General features: G+C 53.4%; 8 protein-coding genes across 8 annotated transcripts; 3 read left to right on the top strand and 5 right to left on the bottom strand.

Annotated features, from left to right (window-relative positions):
• Positions 1–793: 793 nt before the first annotated feature.
• Positions 794–2,056, top strand: TRIVIDRAFT_32882 (uncharacterized protein; the record flags this gene model as incomplete). The annotated part of the gene is made up of 1 exon (XM_014104021.1): positions 794–2,056. One exon carries the CDS (start codon positions 794–796, stop codon positions 2,054–2,056), a length of 1,263 nt encoding a protein of 420 aa, XP_013959496.1.
• Positions 2,057–7,547: 5,491 nt separating this feature from the next.
• TRIVIDRAFT_167501 (uncharacterized protein) lies at positions 7,548–9,362 on the top strand (the record flags this gene model as incomplete). Its single annotated transcript, XM_014104022.1, has 2 exons — positions 7,548–8,158; positions 8,259–9,362. Coding segments are annotated over 2 exons (1,320 nt in total), but the record flags the coding sequence as incomplete, so codon positions are not given.
• Positions 9,363–10,342: 980 nt separating this feature from the next.
• On the bottom strand, positions 10,343–11,311 carry TRIVIDRAFT_54782 (uncharacterized protein; the record flags this gene model as incomplete). Its single annotated transcript, XM_014104023.1, has 1 exon — positions 10,343–11,311. One exon carries the CDS (start codon positions 11,309–11,311, stop codon positions 10,343–10,345), a length of 969 nt encoding a protein of 322 aa, XP_013959498.1.
• A 425-nt stretch (positions 11,312–11,736) lies between these two features.
• TRIVIDRAFT_177250 (uncharacterized protein) lies at positions 11,737–12,710 on the bottom strand (the record flags this gene model as incomplete). Its single annotated transcript, XM_014104024.1, has 1 exon — positions 11,737–12,710. The coding sequence occupies one exon, from the start codon at positions 12,708–12,710 to the stop codon at positions 11,769–11,771; it is 942 nt and encodes a 313-aa protein (XP_013959499.1).
• A 3,038-nt stretch (positions 12,711–15,748) lies between these two features.
• TRIVIDRAFT_72411 (UDP-N-acetylglucosamine pyrophosphorylase) lies at positions 15,749–17,713 on the top strand (the record flags this gene model as incomplete). Its single annotated transcript, XM_014104025.1, has 2 exons — positions 15,749–17,281; positions 17,341–17,713. 2 exons carry the CDS (start codon positions 15,851–15,853, stop codon positions 17,413–17,415), a joined length of 1,506 nt encoding a protein of 501 aa, XP_013959500.1.
• A 34-nt stretch (positions 17,714–17,747) lies between these two features.
• Positions 17,748–19,277, bottom strand: TRIVIDRAFT_81963 (uncharacterized protein; the record flags this gene model as incomplete). The annotated part of the gene is made up of 4 exons (XM_014104026.1): positions 17,748–18,614; positions 18,686–18,804; positions 18,873–18,935; positions 19,025–19,277. 4 exons carry the CDS (start codon positions 19,041–19,043, stop codon positions 17,859–17,861), a joined length of 957 nt encoding a protein of 318 aa, XP_013959501.1.
• A 520-nt stretch (positions 19,278–19,797) lies between these two features.
• On the bottom strand, positions 19,798–22,394 carry TRIVIDRAFT_32272 (uncharacterized protein; the record flags this gene model as incomplete). The annotated part of the gene is made up of 3 exons (XM_014104027.1): positions 19,798–20,433; positions 20,497–22,289; positions 22,349–22,394. 3 exons carry the CDS (start codon positions 22,392–22,394, stop codon positions 19,798–19,800), a joined length of 2,475 nt encoding a protein of 824 aa, XP_013959502.1.
• A 542-nt stretch (positions 22,395–22,936) lies between these two features.
• On the bottom strand, positions 22,937–26,459 carry TRIVIDRAFT_10542 (uncharacterized protein; the record flags this gene model as incomplete). Its single annotated transcript, XM_014103794.2, has 3 exons — positions 22,937–25,861; positions 25,963–26,149; positions 26,209–26,459. The coding sequence occupies 3 exons, from the start codon at positions 26,457–26,459 to the stop codon at positions 22,937–22,939; spliced, it is 3,363 nt and encodes a 1,120-aa protein (XP_013959269.1).
• Between the last annotated feature and the right edge of the window lie 325 nt (positions 26,460–26,784).

Consider the following 26,784-nt stretch of genomic DNA (forward strand, 5'->3'; position numbering starts at 1 on the left):
TTCACTCTCCTCCTGAATATCATCAAGTTGCGAACCCACATCGACGACACTCAGCGTTTACGCTTCGAATTCGAGTTCATTTAGAAAGGACATTGGGGTACATAAAACGCAAACTAGGGACAGCTCTTCCAGCAGCATTTCGCCCGGTAAAACTCGTTCACTGAAAACTGTCTGGAAAAGCCAACAGCTGTTCACCAGCTGTTCGTCGGTCCGTCGGGTACGGTGAACAGGCGGCCTTCTTCCACATCCTGCCACCTGGCAACCAATATTTCCTCTCTTTCTCGCTCTCTCTTTTCTTTTCTTTTTTTCCAAAACAAAAACAAAAACAAACCGCGAGGGCATCGTCACGATCGTATTTTGGTTCAGCTTTTCTCCCACAGAGATCAACAAGCATCCGTTCCTTAGTATCGGCTTCAGACTCAGTCTTTACCTGTTCGACAACTCAAACCACTCTCTCGTCGCCAGTTCAAAACAGCCACCATCTCCCAAGAGACGCGTTGCAACTGTGAGAATGGCTTCCAACCCCCACGTCGGCCTCAAGGCGGCGATGGTTGCAACTCTCGCCACCCTCGCCAGCGGTCACTCTTGGATTGAGCGTGCCTACAAAGTTGCCCCTAACGGCACCATGATTGGAGCGGAGGGATACGCTCGTGGTTGGGTTCCTCGCGACTCTACTGACCCTGCTTTTCAGGACTCCATCCCTCAGTGGATTCTCCCAGCTTCTGGCCAAAGTGCTTATTCGGGTGATGAGGTGCTGAACAAGTACAAGTTGGATGAGAACCCTCGTTTTCCTATGTTGGAAGCCGCACCGGGCGACCACATAGCCATCATCCATCTTGAGAACGGTCACACCACTCTTCCCCAGAATCAGCCCAAGAAGCCCTTGAACCGCGGCACCGTCTTCCTCTATGGCACCAGCCAGCCCAAGGAGAACGAGCGTCTCTTTGATGTCCATCTTGTCTGGAACAAGAAGGGCACTGGCGGCGACGGTCGTGGCGTTCTTCTCTCTACTCGCAACTACGACGATGGCCAGTGCTATCAACCAAACCCCGGCCCCATCAGCACTGAGCGAGCTGCCAAGCTAGCCCCAGAGGGAGCTGTCCATGACAGAGAGCTTGGATGCCAGTCGACCCTTCAGCTGCCCAGCGACCTCAAGCCTGGCTCCATCTACACCATCTACTGGTACTGGGACTGGCCTGATCTGAACGCCGACAGCATCAACTTCGCTGCTACCACCAACGGCCTCTACCCATGGGCTGGCACCTTTATGCGCGGAGAGAAGGATCCTCACGGCTTCACCATGGACGCCATCGCCAAGAATGAGAGCTATGCTAGCACCATCGATATCAAGATCACGGGCGGTGACTCGTCTGCCAAAAACGCCAACTTTGCGGACGATTGGATCGAGGATCAGGACATTTACACCAAAGCCATCAAGTCCCAGATGACCAGCAACTTTGAGGTTGACATTGATGCCAACGGTGCCAGCGATGGCCCGAGCGCAACTCCTGTCACTCCCACTTCAGTTGCTCCTCAACCCTCCCAGGTGGCACCCACCACGCCAGCTGGCAAGGAGGGCGACGCAAAGGAGACTGTCACTCTTGTACAGCCGACCACCATCTCTCTTGTACAGCCGACCACCATCTCTCTTGTACAGCCGACCACCGTCTGGAAGACGCTCTACAGAACAGTGACTGCTGACCAGGGACCGTCAACCTCAGCCTCGCCGACTTTGGCGCAGCTTGTTCCCACTGTCACCACGACCACCACAATGCATGTCCCGGCTGCAGCTTCGCCTTCAACATCGACTACCACTACCACTACAACCACAACCACAACTTCAACAAGCAGCAGTAGCGTTCAGTCTACTGCTACCTACTACATGACCATTACGAAGCACGTCCCTTCTGCGACTCTGCCAAGCGACAGCGCAGTTGAGGCACCGACCTCGACGCTGTCGAGCTCCAGCTCCAGCGCCGAGATTAACAACGGCCGTCCGACTGTGACGCCGTTCCTGCCCATCCACCGGCGCAACTGGGCCTTTGGCGAGCACTAAGTGCATGTTGAGGGACTTGGTTTGAATGGTATCTTGTGTGGCTGGGGGACAATGGTTTCTTTCATTTGACAACTTGATCTCCTGTTTCATACTTCGAATCGTTCCTTGTCCTTTCACTTTTTTTCTTTCACATACACAATTTGGTTTGATGCATTTTCGATAGGGGCCTAGCACATCTAGCAATCCCGCGGTTTTATTTACGGTTTGGCATTTACGGAAGGGAGCATACAAAATGGAAACTATGGGAGGTTTGATATTCCTGTCGTTTAGGTTTTCTACTCGCTTCGTTAAAATCATTTGGCACTCTATGAGGCCTTGGGAATGGACATTTATGATTTGTTTCATTGACTCTGTTTAAAGTGTCTTTTTTGCACATGATTTGATGCGATGAAATATTTGTGTGTTGCTTGTGGATGTGCTCTGTAGGCGTTGGATACGAGTGATGATACCTGAGTGATGATACCATCGGAAGATATTACTGACTTACTATGCTTTCGTGTTTGCTTTTGGATATTTCTTTTCTCTACAAAAATCATTATTATTCTCAATATATTCTACTCTACGCTTCAATTGATACTTATGAGATAATAATGCCCCTTATTGGTGACACAAGTGCCGCTTGTAATACGAAAATGCTGCTTGGATACAGTATAATGCCTGCCCAACATCGCAATAGACTTCATCCACACAACGCCTCCATAAGCGCCCCGGCGTTTCGGAATGTCCGTTTGCAGCATCAAAAATGTTCCGCACCATTGTGGCTTGCAAGCCCAAGACGAGACGCCACGGCGGAACAGGCACAGCACGCTCTGACAATGACAGTTTGGCATGGGACCTGAAAGTTTGTGAAATGGGGACCGGTGTGCCGATCGAGCCACAATAAAACGTTCAACATGTCAACATGTCAAGATTCAATTGATTCATGTTTAATCATTTCACTGTAAACATGAATGGAGGCTGTTGGTGTGATGGTTTGAGAACCCGAGAGATCCGGCGCGGTTTGACTTTCGACAAGCATTTTGTTGGTGATTAATCTGGCTGTTGGGAGGCATTATGAGGAATTAGATGAACTACAAATGATGTAAGAAGCGTCTACCGCAGTGGCTTGCTATACGATTCGCAAAGGAATGGTGGTTATTCACAAGCTTAACGCGGCCTATTTCTCGGGGCAATATCCATCTTTTCGTGGAGTAGTGGCAGAACTGCTCAGTGCTAAGGAATTACGGTTTGTTCAGCTGCGTTTTTGCCTGCGGTGAGCCAAAGCGGAAAAGATGGCTTGCATCTGCAGCAAACCATTGATTTCAGCATCAACCAAGACTCGGCCAAACAAGGACCGTGTCACCGCCGCAAAGCCGCGTAATGGCCCACAATTGCTCGAGAGAAGAAGACCAGAACAAATGCGAAAGAGGGAAAAACAAGTCATCGGCGATTACCTCCAGGCATTGGATGACTAAACCAACGAGTCTGTGTGCTGTAGTGCCTGCCAAGTTGCGTGGAGTTTGTCCGTGGGATCGGTCGGTCATACCACCGGCTCCATTGTTGCGCATTAGTTTCATCTCTGCATCAAGCAAGAAATCAAAAAAGCAGAGCGAAAAAAAAACACAACAGAGTGAGAAAACGCTGGCGGCTAAAAGGACCCATCTTGGATAGCCCATATCCTGTAGCCCACAAAAGAGGACGCGGGGACCATCGGCCCCAATTATAGCGCAAGCCAGCGAAGCAGTTGTGTGGACAGTATGGAGTCTGGAGTCTCTGGAGTTACTCGTATGGAAGTAGAAGCAGCACAGCCCTCTTGCGGACAGAAGATGTTCTACTGTTGAACCGGCAGAGTTACGCCGGGGTCCGGTCCGGAGTCGTGTTCGGGATTGGACGGGGTGATTCGAGAGTGAAGAATGCGCTCGAAGAGCCACAACGTTCTAGTCGTGTGTGAGTGTGTGAGCGTGTGAGTGTGTGAGCGTGTGAGCGTGATTAGATAATATTCCTGGCAGCGTCAGTATCCATCATGGTGAATCTGTGGAGAGAAAAACAGTGAAAGGTCACATGTGTGGCATTATTTCATCGTTTGCCAAGCTTCGTCCATCATTCTGTCACAATGAGGCGGAGCAGCAATAGGGTGCCCGTTTTGGCTTCTGGTGGATGCAGGCGGGATGAGATTGACGAGGAACAAGAGGTCAGACAGGCGGTGATTCTCAGGTACGCTTCCCAGTCAGGCTATCATGATGTCAGCACAGAGTTAGAAGAAGCCAGTTTGTGCGGATACGAGTTTATACGGCATTACTAGGTGCAGGATTGACGCCTCATCTTCGTTTTGCTCTATTTACGAGTATATTTACTGTACGAAGTACTGATACCGTAAATGAGGCTGAGGAGCACGGTCGTCGCCTGGGCCAATTCGGTCTCTGTGCTTTTTTCTTCCTCGGCCGCCTGCTATTTTAATCAGTACCTGGCAGCTCGGATGACGGGAGGGCCGAGACGACCGTGCGCTGTTGATCCACGAAGTCGTGCGTTAGAGATGTTTTGCTTTCGGATCAACCAACTCGGCATTGACCCGACAAACATGCCATCCCTCCGCTGACAGATGCAATTCCAAATCCAAAAATCCGCGTCGCAGAAACGTGAGGCTGAGCATCGTCGGATTTACGGCCTCAACGCCTAGTGCCGTCGTCATGCAAGCGAATCCCTCCATGGATCTCTCCGTCTTTTCAAGGCACGAACGAAAGCACGATTGATACCACTCCGCTACAACAGCATCGACACTAGGAGACAGTGTTCAGCGCACTGTTGACACCCCCTTGGAAGCTCACCAACAAAGTCCCAGCCCAATACATTCAATCGCAGTCATACTAACCGCTCAAGGCAACTCCACTGGCGCTGTGTTGTTGCATGGCTGAGGGAACAAAGAAGCCGGTGTCGCTGGCGAAACCTGGCGTGATGAACGATTTGCATTTCGGCTATCTTGATCTTTTCTTGGTGGCTTCGAGCTTATATCAGTGAGACAGGCGGACATTGTCGATATGCAGAGCAACCGCTCAAACTGGAAGCACGGAGCACTCACATGAATTGATGGTGATTCCAGAAACATTACCGGTTCCCACGGCCAACACACAGACGCCAGCAAAGTCAAGGCGAAGCAGTCCCAAACTCTCAGGATGTCACGGTACGCTCGGTAGTGACGGGAAGAATGTCACCCTGCGCCTGCGATGTGCGCGCCGTAAGCAGTCAACTCTGGGCGGGGGATACTTCTTCCAGATCATGAAGCAAGTCGCATTAACATTTTCCATGCCTCCACCGTCCCCGCCTGTCGCACCAACCTTGAAGGCCGCATGTGAACGTTTGGCCAATATGAGATGGAAACACGTACCGAGAATCACATGGACTCTGACAAAAAACCCGCGCTGAACCCGGTGCCTTGTGCGAAGCCTTCCAAAAACTTTGGCTGACCGATCTGGAACTACCTGGGGACGCTTACGCAGGAGTCACAGCAGGCTTAGAGCCACAAGATCGCCACCCGGGAATGGCACGAAGCCGAAAGCATCCTGGCCGCTTCCTCGAACTAAGCAGGGCGAAAAGACAGGCCAGGCCAGACCAGGCTTGGGGCCAACTCGCGGAGGTATGCGACGAGTGGGATAAGGAAAAAAAGAAACGAAAAAATTGACAGGTTCAGTCGCGAACAATGCATGTCTCAAAGCTTTGGGGTTAATGCGGCCGAGAGCAAGGCACGGCACGGGTCTAGATGTTTGAAGGTGCTCAAAAATAGATTTCGGCTGGAAATTTGCTCACGTTTCTTTTTTTCACCTGACACGGCGTGCTGCTCCTATCAGTTTTCTATTCTTCTGCTTCCATTCAGCCCCAGACGTCCAGAGATTGATTCCAGCGGCAGCACTAGCACAGCGGCCGCCCACTGGACCCAAGTGGTGCCGTGTCAGCCGTAGCTTAGGCGCATGTCCATTACGTATCGTATCTGAAGCAAGAAACACGCTGGACGGCCGGACTCTGCTGCTTCGACCCGCCGTGGCCGAAGCCGAAACCGTTGCGGTGGTCGGTGCCGTCGTCGGCCAGAGGGGGGATGGCATGACTATCAGTGGCTTTGGAGGTCCGTTTAGACTACTGAAAGGTTGGTACTGGAGATCCACAAGCCCGGCTAATATGGCAACTGAACGGCCATCGTTTGGTGACTATTGCTATACGCAATACGCCATACGCAAGGCAATAGAGGTGGCAGATGAGGCTGCTGGCTGTAGACATGGCTGGAATTCGGTTCAATCGGTTGCGAGGCTACTGATATTCACAGCCCACGGCTCAATTGATGCACTGAGTTCCAGGCACGTGTGAATACTTGTATTCCAAAGTGTCGCATGCCAGTCGGGACAGCTACTGTTGCTATTTGCGGGCATATTGTGAGACAATAAAATCCATTGGGCTCAAGTTGCCTTGGTTTCAAGCTAACGAGCATGCCCTTATTCATTTTTTCCTTTCTTTTTCTTGCAATTTTTTTCAGCTCCAGCTTCGTTTTGCTTTTTCGCCCCTGCCGTCGGTAGTGGCGCCACAGCTGCGGGAATCGAGGTGTTGGTTCTGACTCGCCCATACTCGTAAGGGACGCAGCGTGTGCAAGTGAATTAAACAGCTGCAGTCTGGTGGTAGCGCTGCGACTCTGCATCTCGATTCCTGCCTGGCAGCTCGTATAATACGCAATAACACGCTGCTGGCTTATTCGCACAGACAGAATAGCCGCGTGCTTGCCCATTAATTGTCCGAGCCGCGCGCAGATACGTGCATGCACTCGTATTGCTGCTCCTTGTGGGCTGCGTATATACGCATCATCACTCAGATAGGACTACTACTGTAAAGCCGTCATCAAGGCCGCATGCTCCGGATGAACATACGAGTACCTACTGTGCTGTACATGTACTTGTATGTGCATCAAATGTACGCACGCTGATGTCAACCGCGCTGCAAACATCTCGTGCCTGGTGGACTCGTCGCATCCAAGTCCCCGGCTCAATTGCAACCCCCGACCGACGGGCCTGGAGAAGCCCAATAGTTGCTTGCACAGTACCAAACAGACGATTCACGCCCCGTAATACTTCCCCAGCCCAGTAATACGGCCAGAAACCAGCGCGTCGCAGCCACTAAAGCCGCCCCACCCGGCGCCCTCTAGGCCTCAGCAAGGGCTCTAGCGCAAGTCCCGTCACAGCACGGCACACACCAATTGAGTTCGAGAGGGGGCAGCTTCGAAAGCGTATAGTGCCAAAGTGACCAGTACAGTAGTCCCTCTGCGTACTGCGTACCCCATACCTCGTCTTGCGCGCAGGCCCACGCTTCCCGCAGGTTACCTGTACCGGCGGCTCAGGTGCCCGAGGGAGTGTCGACTAAATGTCTCCTCCTCCCTCTTAAGAGACGGCGCTCCACCCTGCACTCCGCAGTTTGAACCATTGATCTGTCTGTTCTTGCTCTCTGCTTCGCCGTTTCTTCTACTTCTTCCTCCCTCCCACGCGCGTTGCTTGCCGCCAGTCGTGAGCCGCGCATCAACCCATCGCTCGCAGCAATCTCGTGACAGCTGCGTCTGGAGCTGCCGAGCCACAGGGAGACTTGAGTGGTTTTTCTTTTCTTATATATGACCGGGCAGGGACGCTGAAAAAAATCGACACCCTGGCCTGGACGAAGCCGGAAAAAAAGAACGACTCCAACATAGAGCGCCTGTTGACCTGCGCTCGACTTCAGCCTTGCATGGTGCACCCCCTCTGCTCGCCGACGACTCCGAGCCTGCATCGCTCTGGACTAGAGAACCCAACCGCCGTCGTACGATCCATGCTGCCTGTCTCGGCTGCCATCTAAGCATCGAGTCAATCACGGCCTGCCATCGCCATCCCGCAAAGCCGCAACAATGGCTGTCATCGACCAGGTCGCCAACGTCGTCGCCCACGTCGTCGTGAGGGCTGCGACCGAAACTGCCTCTTCGACAACATCAGATACTACTAGCCCGCAGACTGCTATTCCCTCCAACACAAATAACAGCAATAATAACAACAAGGGCGGCGGCTCCAGCTCTCCGCTGCTGTTCTTCGTTGCGCTGGGCTTTGGTGTCGTTTTCACAAACTTGTGGTGAGTATTCACGGACTCCTGGATGGATGACTTATACACTTCCCAATTGATCTCCTCCAATTATACCTGCCAACAACATCCTCGTCTAACGCACCTGCAGGATCATCGTTGGCGTCAAGTACTGCTTCAGATACAATGCTCGTAACCGGGCACGCATGACCAACGAAGATGGCGAGCCCATCACTCTCGAAAACATGCCCCGCCCTCACCGAAGGAGACGCGAAAAGAAACTCATGACCATGGACGAGGTCAACGACAAGTTCCCTATGATGAAGTACAAGACTTGGGTTTCGCAGCGAGCTAGCGAAGGGTTGCCCACATCCGGAGGAGTTGGAACGCCCAGTCGGCCGAACAGCGTTCATAATGCAGAGGGTGCTATTCCCGACCTTGCTGCGAAAGAACGTCCTTCGACGGATGCTCGGGCCACTGAGGAGCCTGCATCCACCGCCACCAAGCCCGAACCCGCCAAAGAAACTACCGACACAAAGGTAGATGACGATAAGAAGGACGTCACAGTTGTCGACGAAACGCCCGAGGATGGTCCCGTGAAGCCCCATCATAACTTAAAGCGAACGACAACCGAAGAGGAAGAGGATGAAGAGGAAGAGGAGGACGACGAGCACATCACCGCTGCCCTGCCGCCGGAACTTCTCAACACATCTGGCGATACCTGCGCCATTTGCATCGATACCCTCGAAGACGATGATGACGTTCGCGGACTGACATGTGGCCACACTTTCCATGCTGTGTGCGTCGACCCTTGGCTGACCAGCCGCCGCGCATGCTGCCCGCTGTGCAAGGCCGACTACTATGTCCCGAAGCCTAGACCCAACCCCGAGGGTGATGCTGCCGCGACTGGCAACCCCACCAATCTCGATCCGCGTCTGAATTCTCGAATGAATCTGCCCATGGGTCTATCAACGGCCTGGTTCCGGTCTTCGAACAACCGCAACAGCCGCAACAGCCGCAACAACCGCAACAACCGCAACAACAACAGCAACGACAACTCGAGAACTCAGTCCTCTCTGCTGCGGTTTCCAGGGCGGCGACGAGCACAGGAGGCGGCGCTTGATGCGACAGCACAGGCCCGACAGACTCAGGTAGCAAACAATACTGCAGAGACATCTCAGCCGTCTGCTCCTGCCACCATGCTTTCGTCTGTCCGACATGCTATCCGCTTTGGACGGACAGTCGAGCCGGACCCAAGAATGAACGCAACAGAGGCGGTGACCCCGTCGCAGCTAGAGGCGGGTGCTCGCCCAACCACCACTACATGATGCACCCTTGCATTCAGTCTTTTTATGTTTCAGTTTAACGTCCCCACATGATCTACTTATCTCATAACGATGGCATTCTCTCTCTTCCAACATATATGTGTTGAGCACACCCGTCACGAAGCTCGAATCGTATCATCCACCTCACTTGGAATTTATCTCGCATTATGATAGCATTTCTGATTTTTTTCTCCCTTTTTTTATCTGTGTATTTGGCCATTCTACGGCAAGTACACAAACGTCGTCGAAGTGGACTGCAACGTATATATGCGCTCATAAAGGGGCAACAAGGTAAGGCAGCTCTTTGAAAAATATGGTTAGCTATGGGAAATAGGATGGCAGGGAAGGGGGCGACGATGGTTTTTATGTATGAGGGGGCCCTATGTACGAATGGTTTTTCTCCTTTTGCTCTTTTGCCCTGCATTGGGACAGGTTTTTTTTTTCTATCCACGGTTTCTATCCACGGAGCTCCCAGCGTGTCAAAGACGGAGGTGAAATGGGACATGAGCGGCGGAGTTGGGTGGCTATAGTGGCTTCTCTTGGTAGCTCGATGATATCAATAAAGCATCAATGAAGAAGTATTGGCGTTTCGCTTTGGAATCGTGACCAGTATGCTATCGTATTTCGTATATACTGCCTTGGTATGGCTTGAATCTCCAAAGATTAGTTTGCTGGTTGCTACTGGTTCGACTTTGACGCTGGATTAAATTCTAGCTTTGATAAAAGAGCTGGGTATAGCCATCATCGAACTAGCGTCTTGATCCAAGCAACTATTTACAAATGTAACCTCTATACCGTTGTATATGAGAGTTCCCTATATGATCTCAATGTTATTGACCATGCAATTTGTTCTATGTCCAAGATACCATCCTGTATCCAGGTCTATTATACAAGTATAAAACAAAACTCGCTATAAAAAGGAGCCCTTTTGAAACCGGCCCCCGAAATTGGCAGACTTGTTAATCAGCTCCCTCCTCTGTGTCGACGTGATCCTGCCGCCGACCGCCATGTCCTTTTCCCTATCAAACGCCCTCTTGCTCGGATCATCCTCCTCCTCATCAGGCTTCCCGCCTGCGGCCTTCTTGCCGCCTTGATGTTCCTCAAGCAACGTCTTTCCTCGCTGAGCATGGATTTCAGCGGCGAGAGCTTCGTCGCGACGAGTTTTCCTTTGCTGTTCCTCTGAAAGACTAGACGGGCCGTCAGATGCAGACGATGTGCGTCCGAGCACGGAGTCCTGTAAGCGACGAAGTTTTTCCTCCGGCGTCTCGGTCCATATGGACGGCGCGCCGGGGGCCGTAGAGGACGTTGGCTTAGGCTTGGAGGCGAACTTGCGGGCGCGGATCTTGGTGGTGTCGCGCTCGGAGAAGGTCGATGATGAAGGAGGAGGGGCGAGCATCCAGTCGTCGCGCTTGGGGGCGCCGTCGTCGAGGGATGGGGGGAGGGAGGGTCCGATCTGGCGGCGGGGGGCTGAGGCAGATGGGAGGGACGGGCCGAAGTCGTCGTCGTCGTCTGACGAGTCGGAGTCTGGGTTGGTATTGGCGTTGGGATTTGGATTGGCGCCAGGAGGAGGAGCTGGGCCGGTGTCTGAGTCTGAATCGGAGTCGGAGAGGTTGATTTCGTCTGTGTTGTTTGCGGCGAGGTGTGGTGGGAGAGACGGTCCTACTGCTCTTGCTATAGCACCAGCAGGCAAGGAAGCCGGCCTAGGCGGTGCATAGTCGTCCTCTGAGTCTGATCCAGAGTCATTGAGTTCTATCTCGTCTTGATTCCGCCCAGAGCCCTCGCGACGAGCATGTTTATTTGATCCCGTCGTTAATTCGTCGTCCGTCTCGTCACGGCTCCTTTTCAGCTGAGGCGGGAGCTGGGGGCCTATGGACGACATTCTCCGCTTCAATTGGGCTTTCTGCTCTTTAAGGATTTTATTCGTTGTGGGAGGGGAATTTGATGGAGACGCGGTGTGTAGATGAAGGAGTTGGAAGCTTGAAGCAGAGACGATGTCATTTTTGGTGGAGCAGACGGATTTGCGCGGTGCATGTGATTGGCTCTGGTGGATGTGTGGATTTTCTGGGGAAGGCATCAGGTGTAATGATCTATAAAGCTTCAGGTATGAGAGATTGCTGAAATACGGACATTTCAATTATTTTAATTTGATTTTCCGAGTGCCTCGTGTTTCAATTTTCAAATGAATCAGATTTTTCAAATAAAATTTGAGAGACGTACTCCGTAGAGTCAATGTCATTTCATTCATCTCGATGGAACGCTTTGCCACTCGAAAACCATACAGCAAAAGCACGTAGACAAGCTTCGACGAGTCGTGTAAATAAAAAGACTGTCTAACGCTATGAAGCCGAATCAGTCTCTTCTACTGTCTTCTCTTGCGAGACCTCCTTCTCTTCCTGGGCTTCCCTCTCGGCTCTCCTCGTCTTGACCCAGGAGCCCAGTTGGTTCCATACGGCCTGCTTCTCAGCCAAAGACATGGACGCCGCAAGACCGCTTGTGCTTGTTGCGACAAACACTCTGGCTCCCGCCCACTCGCCCTCGATGACGCCCATATTCTCAGACTCATCTTGCCATCCGTACTTGAAAGCCTTGCCAACAGGAGACCCGTGACGCACACGCCAGATGCTCTCCCAAATACTCTTGCCTACTACACACATGCTCTCCGGCCGCCACTTGCGAGCCTTGTCTTCCAAGATGGCGACGCCGTCATCCATCTCCTGCTTGCTCAGCTCAGCACCGTTGCGGCTTGGCCGCGAAACAATATTGGTCAAGCCGAGACTGTAGAGCTGCGGCATCTGCCGGTCCTCTTCGGGTCGGCATGGGCGGGGCGTCACGCCGCTCGAGTAGAGGAGCTTCCAGAAAAGATTGGAGGGGTGTGCATAGGCATGGCCCTTCCGAGCAGTCTCTACTCCGGGATTCAGCCCAATGAAAAACACCAAGAGATTGGGCGCAACGGCATCAGGAAGCTCAGGGAGGTGCGCATAAGTAGAAGGAGGTGCATATCCCGCACTGGGACGGGTCCGCTTCTTCTTCTGCGGAGATGAAGATGATGAGCTGGGAGCTGCTGACTGGCGTCGCTTGTTGGATGATGAAGGAACTGTCACGCTGGTCGCTGAAGATGACGAGGGTGATTCAGGTGCGGCCGCAAACCGAGGGCTTCTGCGAACCGACTGCTGCGAGGTGTACATGAACTCCTTCAACTGTAAGCGCCCCTCAAATGTTGCAGACTTTCCGGATTCTACGCCCTCAGCCGTATTTGGAAGTTCCTCCCCTTGCTCCATGTTGATATCACTCAATCCACAGGCTGGTGTATCATGCGTGAATGCGTGTAAGCTGAGCTCTACACTCTGCTCGATTTGACACCGATAGCGCTTATCAAGACGTTTTTTTTTATTCTGCCTTGGCGTTGGCAACGCTATGACACGTTTAGAAGCAAGTTTCAAGATTAAAAGAAAAAAATGCCAGGCGGATTCCACACTCTCACTTGAGAGGTCGTAAGATGTTGAACGCTTTATAAAGGAGGTGAAGCCACCTATATTTGCGCTAGACTTACTAAGCAGCTACGACTTGTGGCTGCACTGCAACGCAAATCTGCAGCTGGATGCCTAATCCTTTAGCAAGGGTTGAGAAGCGATGGCTGCTTGTTGCTGTAGCAAAAGACTAGCGACTGCTAGCATTTTGTGCGGCTGAAGCAAGTCTGTAGCAAGAAGCAAAGAAAAAGCCGTCCATAGGCTCGGTTGGCGATTCATTCAAGCAGCGGAGTTTGGACTGGATCCTGGACAGAGCGGCTGATGTTGAGGCTCGATTAGTGCTGGCACAGCCACAGCCTACCTAGTTGTGGTTTGCCATGGCCCGCGCACGGGAGATCGCGCATCATCTTTGCCGGTCAGAATTGCCAGGTACCAAGTGTGTATGCACGGAATATGCCTGGAGGGGATGATTCAGTAGCCTTTGTATGGAGAAGAGGATCCCAACGATGGTGAAGGAGTAGAGTTTACGGTAACCCAGGTAGAAGAAGGTGCGGTCACGTGATTTCTCCTCGCAAAGTGAGGTACCTGGGGATATGGGCATGTCGACAAAGCAGCCAAGTACGAGTACGTGTATTTCTGTTACCAATTGCGTGTGCTCACAGAGACCGCCGTGTAGAGATAAAGACGTCTCAACCTCGTGCTGTCAGGATGTCGGTGAGCCAACCACCCGATCATCTACTACTACAAGTATACATGTACATACAGCAGATGCCAGAGACGATCTAGAAATCAGGGACGAGCAGGGGTCGGCCGACCTGTCAGTATCTGTACTTGTACTTGCACCACATCCAGGCTTGATTGAGCTGGACAAGTTGCGGTGAAGTCGTACATTCTACAATCATTTCAAACTTGTAGGAGCATCTCGCTGAACCAGTGCCAAGCCGAGCAGACGCCATACAGTCGTCGACACGCTTGAGATGCAAGCCCTTGATTCTGCAAGTTGGTGCTTGTGAACCAGCCCTTGCAGCAATCCTGCTTGCTTTCGTGGCCTGCTAACGACCACTCACCCGTGTTTGCCGTGCGGCTGAACCAAGCAGCTGCAGAGCTGGACAAGTTGTCATTCTATTACTACTCGCTGTCATTCTGTACTGTACGGCACTCCGTGTGATGTGTGGAGTACGGAGTGCATCGTGCTTGGATGTGAGAAGCCGGTCCTGCACGAACCCTGCGCCTTCTCACCGTCAAGCCGGTTTGCCTTGTAAAGCCAAAACAGAGATCATGGCCGCGGTGGTATATTGATTGAGCAGGGGATGCCATCAGCGATACCAGAGGTGTACGGTCCAGTGCCATCCATCTCTGGAAGAATTCCCGATAGATGGTAGCACGGGGTCCGAGGGCACCAATTGATGCCGAATCAAATCAATCTTGATAAACAAGACGGACGTCACACGGCATCTGCTGCCAGCAATCATCTGTAGGGATGCGCACACATGCTGCTTGTAGTGCTTGCAATCCATCCCACACGGGGCTCCAAAGATAGGGGCGCCTCACCTGTGCTACTGCTAGCACACACACGAAACCATGTGCGGCTCGAATCGGGAGGTCCGCTGCCCTGATGGCTCGTATCCGGCCCATGTTGACATCCATCCTTGGTACATACGGGGAGATCGGCTCCAAGGCGTGGGTAGCCGGACGTGCAGTCGGATTGCGGATGCGCTGCTGCAGCTACTGTACGCGTGCATGGAGATTGAGCGAGTCCCAGCGAAGAGCAAATACAAATGCTGATATGATATTGACACATCACATGTCGAGATTGATGCATTGATGTTTATTTCTGGCAAGGCATCCTTAGCCAACGTACAGTCATGTTGACTAAGACATCCTCACCTACTGGTACTATGTACAGCCCAGCCAAAATTGAAATCATTTTTCTTACACCAGCAAATCAACCTGATGCAATCCATGGATCCCGAATTCTTCCCAGGCGCTGAACCCACCGCATCCGCTAGGGGGCTCCAGCTGGCCAGTTAGTGGAGGGACTGGCCTGCAGCGTTCCTGCGAGGCGGAGGGCTGACAGTGCTCCCAGTGGATGCCAATTGCCGCACCGCCTCCCCCCAAAGCTGAAAATAGCAGCACCATATTTCCGCCTCAGCTCCTCGTATGTACTATGTATGTGCCCTAATCACAGAAGTAAATGGAATTGACTGACTGATTGATTGACTGAGCCAAGGTGCTAGCACGAGTAAGTGTGCAAGTCTGCTGCCCTCTTGTACGAGCACCGATGGCGATAACTTGGCAGTACGAGTATAGCAGCAGCAGCACTCCTAGCAGCACTCCGTATAGATGGGTAGAGAGATATGTACCAGTACTCGTTCAACACGCACACTCACACAGGGAGCACCCGTACCCTGTACCGCACTGGAATCTGCCAGGGTCCGGGCCTGTTAAGCTCCTCCCACTAATGCGCTCCCCTCCCCCCCTGATGGGCATTTTTTTCGGTTTGGAGGGGTGGGCGGGCCACAACATGCACGGCTAGAGGCAGCACGACGTCAGCCAGGAGAAAAAGCCCGTTTTGCTGATCGGTGCGGTGGGAGGTACGGACGCGATACTTCAAGACAACCCAGATAGCAGTGCAAATTGGCGTAGCGGTGCAGGTACTTTCAGTGTGGAGAGCAGGTCCGCTTCCGTCTGCAGTAGTACCGAGAAGTACCTGCGTCTGGGCCAAAACAGAGAAGCTTCTCTCCTATTGATCCCTCCTTGCCAGACTCTCCTTTTATACTTGAATGCAGCCTTCCCTGCTTCCTTCTTTTCTTCTCGACATCATCACTTTTCTTCTTCTCTCCGCCCTCAATTCGCTCGCTTGTATCTCCATACAATCTTCTACCATCTATCAGCATATTAATATCTGTTTCTTTTTCTGCTTGTATTCAATAGATATCCCCACCTACACAATGGAAGCTGTCAAGAACATTCTGCACAAGGGCACCAATGGCGTTGCCAAGCCCGCTCCTTCTTCCGAGGCTGTTGCTGAGCTCAAGGCAAAGTACGCCGAGGCTGGCCAGGAGCATGTCTTCACATTCTACGACTCGCTGAGCACCGATGAGCAAACTGCCCTCTTCGAGCAGCTGTCCGGCTTTAAGCCCGCCTACATCAACGAGATCGCCGACCGAGCGTTGCACCCTCCGCAAGTCGAGGAAAGCGTTGCCAAGCTGGAGCCCCTGCCTGAATCCGCCTGGGCCAGCATCCTCGATTCGAGCTCTGACGATATCAACAAGTGGTACGAGTCTGGCTTGGACCTCATTGGAGGCAACCAGGTTGCCGTCGTGCTCATGGCCGGTGGCCAGGGCACCAGACTGGGAAGCTCTGCTCCCAAGGGCTGCTTCGACATTGGCCTGCCTTCGCACAAGCCCCTCTTCCAGATCCAGGCCGAGCGCATTCTCAAGGTTGAGGAGCTGGCTGCCAAGAAGGCCGGCGTCGACAAGGTCGTTGTCCCCTGGTACGTCATGACCAGCGGACCTACTCGCAAGCCTACTGAGGAGTTCTTCGCCTCCAACAACTACTTTGGCCTTGCCAAGGAGAATATCATGATCTTTGAGCAGGGTGTCCTGCCTTGCATCTCCAACGAGGGCAAGATCATCCTGGAGAACAAGGGCAAGGTGGCTGTCGCCCCCGATGGCAACGGTGGACTCTACCAGGCCATTGTCGTTTCTGGCGTTCTGGATGATATGCGCAAGCGCGGTATCCAGCACATTCACGCCTACTGTGTCGACAACTGCCTGGTCAAGGTTGCCGACCCCGTCTTCATTGGCTGGTCAGCCTCGCTCAAGGTCGACATTGGCACCAAGGTGGTGCGAAAGCGCGATGCCACCGAGTCTGTTGGCCTGATCCTCTCCAAGAACGGCAAGCCCGACGTTGTCGAGTACTCCGAGATTGACAAGGAGACTGCCGAGGCCCGCGACGCCAGCAACCCCGAGCTGCTCAAGTTCCGCGCCGCCAACATTGTCAACCACTACTACTCATTCAGCTTCTTGGAGAGTATTCCTCAGTGGGCGCACAAGCTGCCCCACCACGTTGCCCGCAAGAAGATTCCCGCCACCGACCTGGAGACCGGTGAGCTGATCAAGCCCGCCAAGCCCAATGGCATCAAGCTTGAGCAGTTTGTCTTTGACTGCTTCCCTCTGCTGCCCCTCGACAAGTTTGCCTGCATGGAGGTGAACCGCGCCGACGAGTTCTCTCCCCTCAAGAACGCCAGCGGCACCGGACAGGACGACCCCGAGACCAGCAAGGCCGACATCATGGGCCAGGGTCTCCGCTGGGCTCAGGCCGCCGGCGCCACTGTCGTTTCAGACGGAGGCATCGAGGTGTCTCCCCTGATCAGCTACGTAAGTTGCCACTTTATTTCTTCTTTACATATCCAGCTCGATGCTAACATGAATTGCAGGGTGGTGAGGGACTTGAGCATCTCAAGGGCAAGACCATCGTGGCTCCAGCCGTACTGGAGTTGGAGAAGAACTAAGAAGAGAAGAGAACAAAAAAAAAAGGCTGTCGGATTATTTTGTTTAATGAATTTCTATTTTAATATCAGCGTTGGTTAGCACTAGAGTAATGTTTTAGTGGCATGGGCCTGGATGAATTTACGAGGCTACTGTGGCGAACAGCATCGCATCTCCTCTGTCGAGCAATCTGCAGATAAAGGAAGTTGAAGCAAGAGATGAAGAGTTTGGAATTTGAAGGCATATTGGTTGTTCCCCCTTGGAAGGAATATTGATGATTCCCTCGGGCGGCCTGATTGAAATACATTGAGACTTTTTTTCATATCACTTTTTTGAGAGCATTGCAAAAGTATTTGATGAATCGACTGTAGTCTATTTCTACTATTGCTTTTGTTCTTTCGCTCAAGAAGACAAATTCGCACTGCTTATATACATGTTGATCTAGATTCTATCTGTCCATCACATTCTACTCCATCTCGGTGATGTACTTCTCCGCCTCCAAGGCAGCCATGCATCCAGTGCCGGCACTAGTGATGGCCTGGCGGTACCGCTTGTCCTGGACATCGCCAGCAGCGAAAACACCGGGGATGCTGGTCTCGGTGGTGCCGGGCTTGGTGACGATGTAGCCCTCGGAGTCGGTGTCGACCTGGCCCTTGACCAGGGCGGTGGCGGGGTCGTGGCCGACGGCGTAGAAGAGGCCGTTGGCCTCGACCGTCTCCTCCTCGCCGGTGACGACGTTCTTGATGACCAGGTGGCTCATGAGGCCGTCCTCGCCGCCCTTGACCTCGGTGGCGACAGAGTGGAAGCGCACGGTGACCTTGGGGTGCTTGAGCAGGCGGATGGCCATGGCCTTGCTGGCACGCAGGACATCGCGGCGCACCAGGACAGTGACGTGGGAGCCGTACTTTGTGAGGAAAGTGGCCTCCTCAGCGGCGGAATCACCACCACCAATGACGAAGAGGGGCTTGTTGCGGAAGATGGGCAAGGCGCCGTCGCAGACGGCACAGGCCGAGATGCCGTTCTGCCAGTACTTGTCCTCGCCGGGGAGGTTGAGGCGGCGGGCCGAAGCGCCGGTAGCGATGATGACGGAGTCGGCCGTGTGCGTCTCGTCGGGGTTGAACTCGGTCGAGAACTTGAATGGTCGCTGGGAGAGGTCGAGCTTGGTGACGGTGTCGGTGACGATTTCGGTGCCGAAGCGCTCGGACTGGGCACGCATGTTGTCCTGGAGAAGGACTTGTGTGAGTATACATCTGTAGAACAAGAGAAGGAGGGTTGTCTTTCGCAAAAACTCACCATCAGCTCCTGGCCCATGATTCCCTTGGGGAAACCGGGGAAGTTTTCAATCTCGGTCGTGGTCGTCAATTGGCCACCGGCAGCGGTGCCGTTTGCCATGAAGCCCTCATAGAGAACAGCTGTTGTCATCCAAAACGTTAGCATATGCCTTTCCATCCCATCAAGTCTCAACAAGAAGTAGACTTACGCTTGAGCTCGGCTCTGGCCAGATAGATGGCAGCAGTATGGGCCGCGGGGCCAGATCCAATGACTGCGATGAGTGTTAGTCGCTGTATCGCAAAAGACAGACAGCCCTTCCCATGGCCGTCCCAATCGCAGCACTCTTCCAGACAGACATACCGACAACCTTGCTATGCATTTTTCTTGCTCCGTGTTCAACAGGCTTGGAAGGGTTCTTTGTGAATGCGGTGGCGGCAGCGGCAATCGAAAGGCCAGCACTCGAACGAAGTGTTCGTCGGAAAGTTGAGGCGAACAGTTTGGCGACTTTGGTCTGAAGATGAGGGAGAAAGAAGAGACAAGGCGGTGGCAAAGACGGATATATATAGCGGTTTAGATTCTATGGACGTGTCGCATAACAAGTGAATTCCGTATTCAAGATGCAGAGGACGGAGATGGAAAATTGGCACGGACGAGTTCGGCGCCATGGCGGGGATCGGCCATCTGGACAGAGACCGCATCTTAGTAACCCTGGCTCACAAATCAGGCGGTCAGCCGCTACCCAGTAATACACAGTACACAGTACTCCGTCCCTGGCCGAGGTCTACACAGTGTGGAATACAGTAGAGCGAGTTGTGTAGCATCACTAGCACCGACAAGGCTGTGCTTCAACTGGTTTCGGATTTCTAAGCGCATCACGCTGCCGCATATTCGGCTTCGGGGACGCCACGCTGGCCAGGACCCTGCAGATGGGTGCCGCGGCCCGTTGCATAAAGTTGGGCTTGGAATCGCAGCTTGTCTGATTGACAAATCCCAAGCACCTGGTGTGTCGAGGCTGAAGAAATGGTTCCTGCGCATGCCTTGCGGTTGGATGACGTCCCAGCGCGGCGCCGGGCATCTTTTTGCGAGATATCCAAAACCTCCCCTCCCCCCCATTTACCCCCTTCGCGTGCCCCTCATCGCTGCCCGTCCTCGGCACCGTCGCGCATACCAAACTTCAGCCCAAGACCACTTATATCTCTCTTGAAGAATTTTCCAAAATTCCTTAGATTTTCATTGATCGTGGCCTTGTCAGAGCCGCTTTGCCCGGTGTTGCTAATGTCCCTCGCTGCGCTCAGCAACTTCTCGCCCAGCGACCCTGCGTCGAATCTTGCCGCTGAGCTGCCTCCCAACGAGGATGAGGCAGAGTTGATTGCACCAATGGCACCGGTGCTGCTGAGACTCGACGTCAGCATCAACGGCGTCAGGAGCGGCGAGTTCTGTGCGAGCTTTTCGTTTGAGCTGCCATCGCGGTGGATGCCAAACAACTCAATCAGGTGGGACTGGTCTATCTTGCGCACCCCCTTGAGATCCAGTATCTTCTTGAAGTTTGTATCGGAGCGGTCTGCAATGTGGATGAGGTACGCTTGCACAAGGCCTTCTGGAGGCGATTGCCGAACCTGCAGCGTCTTGAGCAGAGGGTCCATCCGATTCATGCTTTGCTCAACCCTCCTTACAAACGTAGCCGACGGTGCTTGCTGCGCCGGCGATGGGTTGTGATAGGACAACAGGTTTTCAAACGACTTTGTGAGCGCATACTTGTCGACAAGCATCTAATATGCCCCTTGGTTAGCTCAGGTTACGAGGCAAGCCCCTAATCTCCCTTTGTCACTTACCTGTTGTGCCCCGACCTCGGATATCGGCCGGCACTGGACAATATTGTTGATAAAGGCCGTCACTAGGTGATCCACCAGGTTGTCGCAGAATGCTCTTGCGTACTGCTGCTTGGTAACAATAGCCAAGATCTCCTCCGTCTTGTCGTTGACATGTTTGACCAGCTCACCCACCCAGGAGCTCTGGTCGCCCGCGCTGTCCATGGTGCTCCAGTTTGTGTTCTTCATCTCCCGCCAAACACCCTCGCAGTCGAGCTCAACAATGCGTACCAAAGCCAGCACGGCAGCGCTTGCCACACCCAGGAAAGCATCCGACTGTGACGACAGGTCGACCTTGGACACCAGCTCTGGGTCAATGCGCTTCTTGATATTCTCCTCCAATTGGTTCGTGTTGATGTGCCAGAAATCCGCCGTATTCAGGACCAAGACGGCATCCTGCATGGAGGGGCCCTTCTGCCCGCTCGACTGTAGCTTTCGTAGCAGTACCTGCTGGGCATATTCGTCCAAGTATTTGGCCAGCGTCTTTGAGAGATCCAATAGGCGGTCGCTCGTGGACAGCTTCGCGCATTGGGATAGCGTTAGTTTGTAGAAATGGAACAGCTCTAAAGCCGAGGCAACGACGGCCTGTGGCGTGAATTCTTCTTCTGGAGGAATGAGCGGTTGCGTGCGGTACTTGGGTATCATGGCTGCCAGCTGCTTGTCCTGTGACTCGACCCAAAGGCTCAAGTAGGGCTCAAAGGCCACCGATATGAGCCCATTGAACGTGTGCGACTTCTCCTCTGTCGAGCTTAGCGTGTCAATGCTGGCCCTCGGGTCGTTGGAAAAGTGCTTCTCCAGGTTCTGTTCAAAGTTGAGTGTTTCTTGCAAGCACGCGAGAAGCAGGTTGACGTCAATCTTGTTGCCGTCTGGGCGGCGCATGCTACGCTCCAGGATGCCCTTAAAGTCATCACGCGTGCCGTCGCAAAAGGCAGTGGCCAGAGTCTCGTTGACGCGCCAGTGCGTGGGGAAAATGGCGGCATGGTCGTCCTCGTGCGTCTTCATCATGCGCTTAAACCACGCATATCGTCGCCCGATGTTGTCCAGATTGCCCGCCTCGTCGTTGCCCCGGAATACCTGGCGGTACTCTCGCAGCTCCGTGTTGATGTACCAGCCGACAAGTCTGGATTTTGCCGAGTCTCCCAGAGCGTCCATGACGAGGCAGGCTTCCACCAAGGTTCCCTTCTTGGCGCTGACCTCTCCTTTTGTAAAAGCCATCTCGAAATCCTCGCAGACCTGCTCCAGCAGCTCCCTCTGCAATTCGGACACCTCTCGGCTCAGGGTGGCGATCTGCTCGATGCTCCTGTAGCTGTTGAAGTGTTTCATCAGCTGCAGCACGGCCTGCAAGAGGCCCGCACACTCCCGATACTGTCTCGTCTTCGCAAGGCCCCTCAGCTGCTCGTATGCCGTCGTGAGCATCTGCAGCCGCTTCAGCGCCGTCATGCTCAGCGTCAGGTTCTTCTTGGTGCCGTCCAGCCTCTTGATGTCCGCCGTCATCGAAGTAATGTTCTGTTCCGTCTCTATCGCCCGCGACCGCACCGTCTCGATCTTGCGAAACAGCTGCGCAAGCTCCGTTTGCGCGGACCGCATTCGCTCCAGGCTCGAGTCTGGTTCGTAGGCCTGGGCCGATTCGAGAGTGTTGATTTCGTACGAAAGCTCATCTTGGCGGTGCTTGAGGGCCTGAGAGACTTGGCTTATGGATGATACGGCAGAAGGATGCGAAAACAGGAGGTTGAGGTGGTCAATGGGGTCGTAGTCGACTGCGTGCCATCATCCTGATGTTAGTTGCGAACAGCTTGTCATTCAGCCGGCGACTCACTTGCGTCGAGACTTGCGGCAGACGACCCTGCCAGAGAGCCATTCATAGTTATGGTTGTAATGGTACAGCAAGATAATAGATGACAGCCCCGGATCGTGCAAGTTTTGCTCCGCGACGATGGTTGATGGATTGTGTAAAGCCGGTGTTAACCTGGGCCAGGCAGCATCTCGTTTATCCAGCATTGATCTTGGTACCAGGAACGGGTAGCTCCTGATACTGTAAGAGCCGGCGCTGCCAAGAGTGGATTAGCCCGCTCTTATTTAAGTTAAAGTGGGTCGCATATTTATTACAAGTATGCTAGTCTCTCAGCTTCGAGATGGCATACAAGTACACGCCTTTGTTAAATGCAATATAGATGCAGCATAGTACCTAGGGGATGTCAAGGTGATGCTTTTAACCATCAGCCTACAGCAGAAACAAGTTCAATGAAAAAGGATATAAAGGGAGAGCATATAACAGCTGCTCTGTATGCTGTATTGACTACCTGGTACTAGGCTGCCTTGGTACGTGTATTGCCTTGATCCATCTCGCTATGAGGCATGAAATGTATGGCCTCAACTCCTCCTTAGGCGTCTCTGGGGTACGCTTTTATTCCTCTTCGGTATACCTGTCAAACTCGACGCTTTCCTTTTCCTTGGCCGTGTCTTTGCCCTTCTTCTTCATGGAGAAGCGCCACCCGCTCATCCTACTTTCCCTTGAGTCTCTCGATTTGGAGGGGCCTAGCGAAGGGCTGCTTGCCAGGCTGTCAAAGCTCCGCCCAAGCTGAGAAGCGTCCTCGCCAAGGTCGTCCATATCACCGATGCTGGATCGATGATCTACAGACATATTTCTATCCGAATTCGTTGCGCTACCGGGCCCTTTCTTAAACAACCCCGAGTCTTTGCCCAGTCTAGTCGACAGGCCAAACTTGCTGGAGCTGCCCTTGCGGAACAGTTTCATGACGACGTTATCTTGATCTTTCGCGGCTGAGTCACCATTGGAATTGAGATCAGATGGCGTATTGGATAAAGTCGAATCAAGCATCAGCGATTCATGAGACTCAGAGACTGAACCTTGAGTGTGAATAGAATGAGTGTCTCGAGACATTGGTGCTTCAGATGGAAAATCATCCAATCCGTGGGGGAATTCCATGCTGGGGGTCGAGGGCTCCCTGGCCTTGGCCTTGTCTTCCTTGGCCTTGTCTTTGCTCTTGTCTTTGGTACCGCGGAAGAAATTCCCCATAAATGTCGGGGCAGTAGGATTCAGGCGCTGGTTGATAGATTTCAGCGCCGTTGGCGGACGGGAGCCGATGACTCCAATCTGACTAGGTGATGTCTGCGGGTCAAGCAGGTCATCGTCGTCGAGAATGGCATCTTCGGCAGAGGCCAAGGTGGTGGTCAGTATGGACGGCGAGCCATGAATTGATGGGCGCCTAGAGCCGCTCCTAGAGGGCCATCGATTTTCAGGCGACCACAGCCGATTTTTGGTGCTGAGCAAGCCTCCTTGATCTCCTTGATTTCCCCAGATGGAACCACTGTCTGTGGACGGCCGTGGTAAGTCAATGGAGTTTATAGACGGTGGCCTGGACCCATCAGCTTCTCTGTCGGCGAATATGCCACCGCTTGAGTTGCCAAATGGAATGAGCCGGCGCGCCGAGAAAGGTCGGGATGTCGGGAAGGGGATTCCGGCAAAGCTATCAGGCCCGGTCGAGTTGCGGTTCATCCAAGAGGAAAAATTAATTTTTCGGCGATTTTCCAACACCTCTTGCTCATCCGTTCCTCGCGGGAAAGATTGGCTTTGACCAGGCTTGAGCGAGCCAATTGCAGGCCCCAGTTCATCCGCAGGCTTTGCGCCCCTATTACGCAGCGCCGCCAAAAGGCCAGAGAGCCTATGGCCGGTGGCGGGAGGAGAAGTCGCAGAGTGATTTAGACCCAGTGATGTCAGTGATGGCCGCCTGTCGCGGCTTTCTGTGTACTGAGGAAATGGTAGGTTGCTTGAAGAACCATGAGGGCTTGCGAATATATTAAAGGGTGGACTCGCGGAAGCCGGTGATTGAATGTCGTCGTCATCCGCCTGGATAGATTCAGGCAGGAAATTGTCTTCGGGGTCCAGGTCGGGCTCTTCCATTTCATCAAAGATGTTAGAAGGAAGAAATGAGCGAGCTGCCGATGGACTCAACGGCCCATTGGCCTCCCTAAGCTCGGCTTCTGTCTGGGGATCGCCTTGGCCATGGGCCGTCACATCCATGAAAAGGGCTGGGCCAAATCCAGCATTGGTGAAGCCAGCAGGCGGTTGAAAGGTAGGGTCAGAGGGAATAATCGGGCTTGGTGATGAAAGGTTTGCATCGGGCACTGAGACCCCATGTTGGCTTAGCCGCCTAGGTCGAGCAGACGGAGACATGTCAAAGTCCGCATTGGGATTGGGAGCGATGCCCTGGTTGAAGAATTCGAGATTGGCCTGCTCCATCCTCAATTGCTTCGTCACCATGTTGATCTGTTGATCAAGTTCATAAGATCTCTTGGCTTCCGCCACCCACCTGGCGTGCAGTTCCTTTCTCCTGGCCTCCCACTCTCTCCTCAGTCTCAGATCTTCCTCCTTCCACTGCTCATCGTGCGCATCGGGGAGCTGCTCCCTGGCGGCCTTGAGATCCTGCAACTGTTTCCCTTTGTCTTTCAACTCTGCCTCGAGCTCGGCGCACTTATCCAAAAGCTCAGCATTAATCTCGTCGAGTTTCCGCACATCCTGATCTCTCTTGTCTGCCAAGGCAGCCTTTTGTGCCTCAAACCCTTCACGATCCCTCTTCATGCGCTGGATCTCAGTCTCAAGTTTGGAGACATTATCTCGCACTTTTGACTTTTTGGCCTCCTTGTCCCGCAGTTGCTGTTCCTTTTTCGCTCGCTCCTTTTCCGCACTTCTCATCTGCTCCATAGTAATTCTCACCATGGCCTTAAGTTGGGCCGTCTGCTCCTCTTTCTCCTTCAACATCTGCCGTTTACGCTCCTTTTCCTTTTTCAGCTCCTCCTCCTGTTGCTGCGCCTCAGCCTCATCCTTTGCGTACAGGGCCAACGTATCCTCGATTTCCTTTCGGATGCCTTCAAATTTGCAATTCAACTCGTCAAGTGACAGTTCGGGGCCATCGAGAATCGGAAGTTTGATGTGAGGCTGGTCCATGCTCGCAACCGAGGGCGAGTGGCGACGGTTGATTGTGTTGCGTCTTTGCCCCGGCACAGTACCGTTGGCATCGCGTGTGTTCGCCGAGCTTCCGTCGAGGACTGGTGCGGCTTCGACCGAAGGGACGGGGAATTGGGCATCGTCAGAGTCGTCGCTTTCATCATCGCCGGGAATGATTCGAGGCTGATCCGGATCCGTAAAGCTGGTAGGCAGTCGTGAGTTGCCCAAAAGTGGCCTCCCATCCTTGCCAAATGTACGCAGTCGTAGAAGGGCACTGCCGGCTTGGAAGTTGTTTGGACCCACGGCAACAACGCGAATGTTGTAGAAATGGTTAGGTTTTAGGCCAGTCACCGTAATGGCCACCTCGTTGCCTGGGGAATCGCCCACTGTTGTCCAGACAAGGTCAGATTACAGATACGAGGCAAAGGAGGGGATTCTCATGCCGGCCAACACGTACCATGCACTCCGTTGACTTGGATGGAATATTTCTGTACCGGTCGATTGCTCGTCGGGCGCGTCCAGCTGAGAGTGGCCGCATCGGATCGAATTCCAGCAAGACTGACATCAGGAGGCTCAGGGATATCGACGCCCAGAATGTTGATGAGTTCGGGAACAGGTTTCCAGAGGGTCTGCCATCCTCGGTGAAGCAGCCTGGTTGAGTCAGTAACACGGAATGGCCCAGCCAGAGCTCGAAAGGGAGAAGAACGAACCAGAGCACGGCTCCGAGAGTGAGCGCCATCTTGAAGTGCTGGGCTAGCAGCGCATCGAGCTGGTAGTCGACAATGGCGTCGTGGGCGCTTGCGTACATGCGCGCGGCGAGTTGGCGAGGATCGATGAGGACGGCCGAGGCGCTGACGAGGATATACAGGGCCTTGCGATGGAAGGGCTGAGGACTACCAAGCCCCCAGAAGCCAACAGCGCTGAGGGAGAGAAGGGTCAGGGCTGGAAGCTCCCATGACATGTTCTCAGATGGACTTAGCCAGAAATGCCGACCCAGGCGGGAAGATGTCGGTAGTTGGAGGTTTGGAGGCGGGAGAAAAGAGCAGCAGGCGACCCCAGTAAAGCCGGGCCGCCGATTGGCCCGCTAGCAGAGGGCTGGCTCTTTTTTTTCCTTAGGTTTTTTTCTGCTACAGTTATGCGGGACGCCGTGCAAAGATGACAAGCTGGCACGGACAAGAGGCCAGTGAATTGAATCGAACGGCGTACTGTAGTCCACTCCTGTACAGAGAGCTTCGACAGGAGGATTCAACAGGCCGCACTGTGTTGCAAATGGGGAGAGCGTTGGC

Source organism: Trichoderma virens, assembly GCF_000170995.1.
Source record: "Trichoderma virens Gv29-8 chromosome Unknown TRIVIscaffold_3, whole genome shotgun sequence".
NCBI classification, from domain to species: domain Eukaryota; kingdom Fungi; phylum Ascomycota; class Sordariomycetes; order Hypocreales; family Hypocreaceae; genus Trichoderma; species Trichoderma virens.